We start from the raw sequence: 9,447 nt of genomic DNA on the forward strand, positions 1-9,447 counted from the left end.
TCACAGGACATGTGATCACTTTGTTTATTTTACTGAGGTAAAACCATAGAGTATATATATAAAACCGATAACGCCATGTTATTTAAAGATTATTATGGATTTGGACGTTGTACAACCATTCAACAACTGTGGAACGTATGCAAAGTTGCAAACCCTTCGTTATATTATCCTCTTGAGTTGATAGATAGTTATTGTTGTTGATAGGAGTCCGGACTCCGGACATAATTTGGTTTTCGGCTCTTTATTTGACGACATGAAGCGGAACACACACTCGATCCTGTTTGCGGAGGAGGACAGTTAGCTGTGTAACACAGGGTAGGGGTTAAAGGTAAAAGTTGAAGGAGATGTTGTTGTCAACAACATGGCTGCTGGAATCATTTGTGTCAAACACGGATTGTTATTAACTAACAAAAGTTATCGGTTTCAAACTCTTCAAAGAAAGTTGTTGCCACATGTGGTTTTTATCCAGAAACCCGTAGAATTACAGAGTCTGAGAGCTGCAACAAACTCATCTGATTCACAGCAGAACGAAAAGTACTGCATTGATCTAGTCAGGTAGGTAATATGCTTCATACTGTTGTTACTTACCACATAGCCCCATATGTGCCCTCTCCCTACGCTCATTCTGTAGCTCCGAGATGAGCGTAGGGAGAGGGCACATATGGGGCTACAGACCAGACCACCTAGCTTGTAGCTACTTGGACGTCATGCCCTTGTACGTGCGAATGAAATTGACCTCACGTTGATTGAAAATGTTATTCACACTTCACAGTAGTAGAATGGGTACATTTCAAACGAAAGCACAAGTCAATACAAAACTGCTACGAGGATGAAACCAGAAAAGTACTAAGCATTGTTTACATTAGCTAGTGTCCTCTATTTTCAATTCATCAACACGTGCACGTGTTGGAGGTGCAAACTGTGTAAACAAAGTACCTCTGGTCCATAGCCCAGTCCCTAATGCCCATATGTGCCCTCTCCCTACGCTCATTCTGTAGCTCGATCTACAGAATGAGCATAGGGAGAGGGCACATATGGGGCTACCGTTGCATTAACATTAGACTGAGAGCTATGGACCAGAGCTACAAACAAGCTATCCCCATATGTGCCCTCTCCCTACGCTCATTCTGTAGCTCCGAGCTACAGAATGAGCGTAGGGAGAGGGCACATATGGGGCTAGCGTGATTTCTTTCTACGTACGCTTTAAGATGGGGCTACTAACAAACGTGCTTCTTCTGTGGGATCCTTTTTGTGGCTCGGGTAGCCTAAAGATTTAGACTCTCGTAGACGTATTTATCGATTCTGACATCAGAATCGATAAACGCGTCTACGAGAGTCTAAATCTTAGGCTATGGCTCGGGATTGGGAACTTGTAGCTCTGGTCCATATCTCTAATGTCTTTGCATTAGACTTATGGACCAGAGCTAGGGAACTTGAATCTTTGATATATTAAGTGATATTAAAAGAAAAAAGTTAAAGCAGTGAAAATAACTACATATTCTGATCTGTCTCTCCAGCTCTTCAATACATATAGTCAGGGAATATTAATACAATCTGGGAATACATTTCTTACCAAGAATTTTCTTCACCAATGTGTTTGTAAGGTTGTCTACTAACATATCCCACATTGGTTTCTATTCAACCACCCTAGGGGAATTTTGGACAGCTGCTGAACGTTGGGGTACCATCAACAACCAATATATGGCAAAATGTTCTAAATTTCATTATACTTTAAGTAACATGTCAAACTAGGGGGTTTTCTAGCCCCTCTCGGCACCCTCCGTAAAGTTTCTGAAATTTGGATGTTACTTTACGTAGGGTCCATATGCATTTATTCCAGGTGTTATGGTACACAGATGTACATACCCTCCGTGCAGGCCGTGCTGCGGCCTTTTGGTGGTGGTGAGATGTTTCAAAAGAAGCATAAATCGGCTATAGGAGACAACGGAAACGTGAGAGAAATTACATTTGGCGCAGAAGCTGTTAAGTATTTTTAATCTTTGTTTGACCGTCTGAAATTCTCTCTTCCTTCCTGCCTTGACTTCCTTATTGACTTCCCATTGTACCGCCTCCCACACCGGGACTGGCTAGCTGAGACAGAGCAGATCAGAGGCAGGAACGTAGGGACATAAATTCGGCCATAGCCACTTGCCCAAATGTGCTGACCTGGCAAGTGGCTATGGCTGAATTTAGCCCAAGGAGTGTTTTTCGTGCAAAACTAATGCTTGGAATGGATTCAGAATCATGAAAAACCCCTAGTTTGACACGTCACATGTTACTTAAAGCATAATGAAATTTAGAACATTTTGCCTTTTATATTGGTTGTTGATGGTACCCCAACTTTCAGCAGCTGTCAAAAATTCCCCTAGGGTGGTTGAATAGAAAAAAACAATGTGGGATATGTTAATAGACACCTTTTCAAACGCATTGTTTGGTGAAGAAAATTCTTGGTAAGAAATGTATTCCCGATTTGACATTATTCTGATAATATTCCCTGACTAATGTAACATATTTTCAGGTAGGTGACAACATTTCAGCCAATCAGGACTCAGGAGAGAGTACCCGTTTATCAGCTTCATTTTTATAGTGTTCCATTTCCATTTTGTCTGATCATTTCGTTTTGTCACCACGTGTTTAATCTGTAAACATTGCGACGGTTGCGTTATTGAATACGAGCGCTTACAAACTCCAACACTTAAAATAATCTTGACAGAAAGTAGCTCATAACATGTCTATGGTGGATTTTTATGAAACACAAACTTTGCATTTGTACTCCATAATGAATTGCTCAGATCTGGAGTCAGATATTGCCCTCTAGTTTCATATCCATTTGAAAGTTCTGCCAGAAAAATATCTCCACCTTCCCCACAAGCTTCACACAACATTCGCTGCCCGCGACGGGGCAGCGAATATTATGCTTTAACTATAAGAATCGGTGTACAAATGGAGATTTGACTGTGTGTGTGTTCTGCTTCTGAATGCATTTCTGCTGCTCTTCTATCCCCCTTAGGTCACGAGACTATGATGGTTTTGTATGTTCCCTCCTTTTACCAGAGGAGGCACGGCGCTCCTCTCTGGCCCTGAGAGCCTTCAATGTGGAGCTGGCTCAGGCAGGTATTCTTGCACATTCAGTGCTACCTGATACACACTGTTCTAATGTCAAAGTGCTTCCCAAACTGTAATGCTTGTAGAGACAACAAAACAATTATACTGATACATGAATGACAAACGGGAGAGGGGAAATACAACGGCAATAAGTAAGCTTTACAGAAAAAGACAAAACATATTGAATTAAACAATCAGTGACATACAACATGGATGGATCAAAAAGGGGCACCAATTCTTTCCAAAGGATGTATCACACTTTGTTGTGTCTCTTTCTCTACAAGGTGAAGGACTCTGTTTCCCAGAAAACCATTGGTCTGATGCGAATGCAGTTCTGGAAAACGGCTTTAGAGGAGCTGTATAGAGATGACGCTCCAATGCAGCCAGTCAGCTCAGAGTTATGGAGGGTAAGCAGAGGACCAAACAGATTTTACTTGTTTCTTTGTATATTCTGAGGTGATGTTCACTTTGGTAAAGATGTGTTGACTAATAAAATGCCATGTCAAAACAATGAAGTGTTTGAATGCTGTTTTGCAGGCAGTGAGGAAGCATTACCTAACAAAGCGATGGTTACTAAGAATCATAACAGACAGGGTAAGACATTATTCCATTTTTGCTACATGAACATAAAGCCTTGACAGCCACAATAGTCATACCAACACAAACAGGCATGGTCTCATGACTCTCATACAGTGAAGTATTATTTAGTATACAAAATATATACAGTAGTACACATGCCCCCCCAACTGGTCTTTGAATCCATTACGTCTTGAGTTCTGCTTTCCCACAAACTAAAATTAAACGCCATCTACCTCAGTTATCATGTGTCACATGGGATTTTCCAATCTATGGTCCAATCCCCCCTGACAGTGATTTAAATAGAATGTATTTCAGTATGTTGTGTCTCCATCATCCTACCAGGAGAAGGACCTGGAAGATAGAGCTTATAGGACCCTACAGGAGCTAGAGGCTTACTCTGAGAACACCCAGTCCTCCGTATTGTACCTCCTATTGGAGTGTTTAGGTAAGAGCCTCTCTAGTCTGTGCTTGTGTGTTTGTGTGTCCAGAAGGCAATAAGCTGTCCTGCAGTTCTAACTTGTTGGGCATATTGGGAATTAGAAAATAATGCAGTGTAGCTTCTACATTCTGTTGAGCTAACATTGCATTGTTTATCCTCAAATGCAATAAACATATATAGTGTTTGTAGTTCTAAAGAATGTGTTAACACAAACATTTTTGCACTTCATGTTCCCTCAGCTTGAAGTCTGTTTTTTTTTATAGATGCCTGAAATAAGGTCTGTGGTTAACACAGGCTTGAGAGAGTTTCATGACATGAAATACGTCAGTGAATACCACATTTTATGTATATTAAAAAGGGCGGTTGCTAACCAGCAGCTAAATGAGACTACAGAGGTTGTGGTGACATCAGTAGTGATGTTGAGTCACCATGGTTTAGTTTATTCATATCCTCACGATTTTTTACTTCTAGAGATTTCATTTACTCTTCAACACTTATACATGGGGTGTTAATTTGTGAAGATTATCATGCTGAACAAAACATGCATCTTAAATTTATATTTGCCACATCTTATTTTTGGCAATAATCTAAAATCTATTCCATCTTTTTGTCAAGTGAACCCATTAGATGCTAATTTACTGCTTCCACCCAAGGCTATGCTATTGCATCAATTTCTTGATGCAATTTGAGCTAGCAGATTCAACAGTACTGGGTGGTAAACTCCTGCAAGTTTGATGGAATGCATTGAAGTCAATGAGAACTGGATGGACTGCATAAACATTACCTTTGAAGTTTGAATGATTGAACTGATTCTCTAACAAGGTCATCATGCACTTCAGTGCATTCCATAAGAATTCCGTCTCCGGTTTGCCTCTCAGGCAAACACGCCTACTGTATGTGCCCCCTCCTTTTTGAGTGGCGCTAACTACCCGCTCCAACGTGTGGCTATGTGTGCACAGAATGTGATCTCAGTGTTTCGTTATTCCACTGTCTCGTCCCTCCAAATACCCAAACCCCAATCTGCCCGCTCACCAGGTGTGAAGGATGTACATGCGGACCATGCAGCCAGCCACATAGGGAAGGCACACGGGATTGTGACATGCCTACGAGCCACTCCCTACAACAGCAGCAGACGCAAGGTTTACTTACCCATGGACATTTGTATGCTGGTGAGTTCCTACGTCTTTGTAATAGAGAGATGGTGATAGTGGTACAATTCACTGCTGTCCTCCCTGGCCAATTTAGATGAGCGTGATTTTTTAATTGTCACATGCTAGAGAGGATTACTGTATGCTCCCCTGCTATCTCTACACTTGGGTGGAAACTCATTTACATGAGAGAGCTTTCCATTTAAAATATGTAATTACGTATAGAGCCTGGCTTTGACTTATTGTAAGTTATGTGTCGCCATACGTAACAATGAAGACCTTTCTAAGTTCATAACATGTAGGCGTTTCCTTTTAATTAAATAAAATTTCTCTTTTTACTCCTGAGTGCCTGGATTGTCTGTTGTTTTTTCTTAATCCTGATCTGTGAGAGCACCTTTTACTTTTTTATTTTTACTTTTTACTCGGTAGAGTTGAGGAGCGATGTTAAATTTGATATACAGATATAATTACATTAAAATCTTTCCTTTTTTAAGTATAGTAGGTTGCTTATGCTTTCTGCTTATTTTCAGCCATGTCCTTAAAATATTTCAGATCAAACTTCACTATGACATCTTACTAGTGACTACTGCTTTCTTATTTACATTTTCACGCAATTCTCTTTTCGCAATTCTGTTTGCAATGTTAATGAGCTTGTCTTTCTGTGTGTGGGTGCATTAGCCAGTGGCAAGATGTCACAGTAAACTATAAGCAGACAGAGGGACAGACCTTGGCAGTCAAAGCTTCCTCTTTAATGGTTCAAACTGGGCAGAATTCTCATCTAGCTACTAATGTGCTATACAAATTTGTTATTTTGTGTGCGTATGCTCTAGCATGGTGCATCCCAAGAGGACTTCATCCGAGGTAGCCGGGAACAGAATGTTCGAGATGTAGTGTACGACATCGCTAGTCAAGCCCACGTACACCTAGAACACGTATGTATCAGACTCCTTTTCCCCCCCGTTTTTAAGTTTCTTTATTCAAAGAGTTGTACAGTACATACATTATACACATTTTCTGTCAGTGAGAGAAACTTTAGACACAAACAAAGACAAGACAGACACATCCCCTCCCATTTGGCTGGGCGGTATAACCAAAAGAGCAATCTGTTTAAACCAACAAAAACTATTTAATAATAGCAATCTGTTTGACCACACATAGTCCACCAGAATCGGTCCAGAGTCGGTCCATCAGTATACAACTTAAATTAACTTCAATTAATTTGTGCTAGTTAGAAGCACACATTCATTCTGTATAACAGACATAGTAATGTAGTACAGTACAGGCCTGTAATACTGTAAAATGTAAATACTATGGTTTGTGTAAAGCAGTGGTTTCTCAACATGTTAATGACAAGAACCCCCAAATTGATATGTATTTTAAAAGATTTTGTGACAGCAACCAGCACAAGAAAAGATTTGTCAAATTTTTTTGAAATGCTTGTCTCCTCAGGCTCGATCTTTTAGGAAGAATATCCCAGCTGCTGCTTTCCCGGCCTTTCTACAAACAGTAGGTTATCAAACATTAAACGCTCACTTGATTCTTTTCTACTACGAAGGGTAACCCAGAACCTGTTAAGTTCTGCTATTGAAATGTTGTCATAATAATGTATTTATAGGAGCATGTGAGTGTGGAAAAAAGAAAAGAAGCACTTTGTGGGTCCTTTATGTAGAAAACTGCAGACAGGTGCTCTTTGGAGAGGGTTTCAATAATACAGCACAAGAGTTCTTTAAAAGTTCTATACCTTTGAGTAAAGATCAATGTGGAAGGAGGTAAGAAGGTGGGGAACCCCTTTTGGTGTTTTAAGCATTATGTTATACTTTAGCTATTGAAAAATAGCAGATCTACAAGCTCATAGCGTGGCACCGAGTGCAGCGCTACAAACTTGTAGATCTGCTATTTTTGAAAAATCGTAAACATGTGGTGCAAATCATTGAATATATATTCTTTCACAGCGAACGTTTTTAACTCATCTTTGCTTCTGGGGGAGTCCCTGGAACAACATATTTTCAGATGGGGGGGGGGGGTCCGCGGCCAAATGCAGATAATTCTAGGGGTCCTTGACATGAAAATGTTTGAGCACCACTGACATAGAAACATGGGTTTTTCAGAAAACTGTCAGGATTTAGAAGACATTTGTAGAATCGTCCTCAGGTTTAAATGGGTTAAAGAGGATCTGAGGCAGCGCTGTGCAGTACCTCAACTGCACAGAGCTGCCATGGATCCTCTTTAGTTCGCCACCTTCTCACCTCCTTCCACATTGATTTTTACTCAAAGGTATAGAACTTTTAAAGAACTCTTTTCTTCGTTCTTTCTGCTCTCTCTGGCCAATTTTCTTTTAAGTTGTGTTAAAAGCGTCACATACTAATTACAGAGGAATAGTAAATGTCCTCCTGCTCTCTCGCCAAACACTGAGGGTCAATTTCTGTTTGTTTCTGGGGTGCAATTTTGCAATACCAGAGGAATCTGGTATGCTTTTGATATGCATGTCATTGTCTGCATTAATCTGTTTTGCTCACACATTGGCGTGTCCAATCTGTCCATCTGCTCTGCATGTGCTTGCCCACATGAAGAACCCTGCACATTGCCATATAGGCACTATAGTGTAGACATTTGTTATGGGATTTCAGTTGAATGCGAGGTTCACTGTGATGTGTTTTGTTCACTCTGGTGTATTGTGCTGCAGGTGGTGTTAGAAGACTACCTTCAAAGAGTGAGGAAAGTAGACTTTGATGTTTTCCATCCCAGCCTACAGAACAGAAACCCATTGCTTGCTATCAAGCTGTATGTACGGTCCTGGAAGAAGACCTATTGATCTACAGTCACCCACATACTGTACACCATCTACCGTATTGCTTGCACCATTATATCCAGTATCTGAAATCAACTGCCAAATAGATAACTACCAAATAGAGAGTGAACTCGTATCAAATATCCATGCTCATAAATTCAGCGGATTCGTCCGTTATCACTGCATTAAATCAACCGTTATCAGGACGTTGGAATATGGCCAATATGGCCATACTGGCATACTAGACATTGTGGTGTTTGGCTGTGTTCACCCTGACTGCACGCATGCAGGATGGTGCAGACATAGCCTGGTCAAGGACTCTCTGCCTATCGGGACGTAAGTCGGACAGTGCTGAGTTGGCTCTGGTGGCCGTCACAATGCTCGGCACGGCGACTCGCACGGCTGGCGCCTCACTCGGCGGTGCCTCACGTGGCTCAAAGCCACCAGAGACGGCACGCCTCCGTTATTGACACAAAAAGCAAACGCTCCCATAGTTTCACTTCCGGATTTCCCAGTATGTTGATTATCACATACTGGGGGTATTTCTAAGGTGCTGATAACGAACATTCTCTTGATTAAGGGGTGATAACATCCGAAGCGGGTGATAAATTAAATGCAGCACTGCCACTGAAACCAGCCTCTATGACAGAACATGACATTACCCACTGTTTCTCAACCTTTGGTCACAGCAGGAAACGCACAACAGCCACTTAAACATGATTCCATTAGGCAAAATGCCTAATAGAAAAGAGCTTGGATGATCACCTTGCCAAACTGGAATGGTAGTTGTGAATATTTCCCACCCTCCATCCTGCTTTTTTCCCCCACATTTCTGTTAGTTACATGGTAGTCATTATACAAAGATTTCTGCTCAGTTTGTCACAAAAAAGATTGAGAAACGGTGATAGTTTATGAAACAGTCCATTGTGCTATATTCATTCAGAAACATGTCTTTGGTTTAGACATAATACAATTAAAATTAACATTTGCTAAATGGATTAAGTTAAGTGTATTACCTCAATACACTTAACTCCCACTTATTCACATTTGTGGTTTATATGTATTTCTCACATTTGAAGTTGTGTTTTTGCTTTACAAAAGCCTAGTTTGTTCTTGGGAACTGTTGGTTACCATGTCTACTCTATTCGTACTACATGATGAAACATTTTCCAGTTATGTGTGATTAATAAAAGCCCCAAGTGAAAGATTGGTTGTTTAATGATGAAGGGCACAGAGTTATAGGCTAATGTATGTCAAATCATGTCCCTGGTACTCTGGTGCCTGCAGTCCATGCATGATGCTAGTACACACTGTTAACACTTTACTGGACGCTGATTCACCTGAATCTAATAAATCAGCCTATATCTGCACTTTTGACTGTCATCGGG

General features: G+C 40.7%; 1 protein-coding gene across 2 annotated transcripts; it reads left to right on the plus strand.

Annotated features, from left to right (window-relative positions):
• Window positions 1–200: 200 nt before the first annotated feature.
• On the plus strand, window positions 201–9,053 carry ndufaf6 (NADH:ubiquinone oxidoreductase complex assembly factor 6). Of its 2 annotated transcripts, XR_013790135.1 has the most exons (10): window positions 201–555; window positions 3,011–3,110; window positions 3,390–3,512; window positions 3,643–3,699; window positions 4,027–4,129; window positions 5,159–5,292; window positions 6,102–6,203; window positions 6,721–6,777; window positions 7,955–8,162; window positions 8,195–9,053. XR_013790135.1 is itself a non-coding variant. In XM_079502544.1 (9 exons), the coding sequence occupies exons 1-9, from the start codon at window positions 362–364 to the stop codon at window positions 8,081–8,083; spliced, it is 999 nt and encodes a 332-aa protein (XP_079358670.1). In that variant the 5' UTR covers window positions 202–361; the 3' UTR covers window positions 8,084–9,053. The 2 variants fall into 2 exon arrangements, 1 of the variants encoding a protein (XP_079358670.1); XM_079502544.1 differs by having other exon boundaries at window positions 202–555; window positions 7,955–9,053.
• The last annotated feature ends 394 nt before the right edge of the window (window positions 9,054–9,447 follow it).

This window comes from Electrona antarctica, assembly GCF_951216825.1.
Source record: "Electrona antarctica genome assembly, chromosome: 6".
In the NCBI taxonomy this organism is placed as follows: Eukaryota; Metazoa; Chordata; class Actinopteri; order Myctophiformes; family Myctophidae; genus Electrona; species Electrona antarctica.

Coding starts and splice junctions, on each gene's coding strand:
- ndufaf6 (XM_079502544.1), top strand. CDS start 362: ATGGCTGCTGGAATCATTTGTGTCAAACACGGATTGTTATTAACTAAC. Junction 556..3,010: donor TACTGCATTGATCTAGTCAG/GTAGGTAATATG, acceptor TATCCCCCTTAG/GTCACGAGACTATGATGGTT. Junction 3,111..3,389: donor TCAATGTGGAGCTGGCTCAG/GCAGGTATTCTT, acceptor TTTCTCTACAAG/GTGAAGGACTCTGTTTCCCA.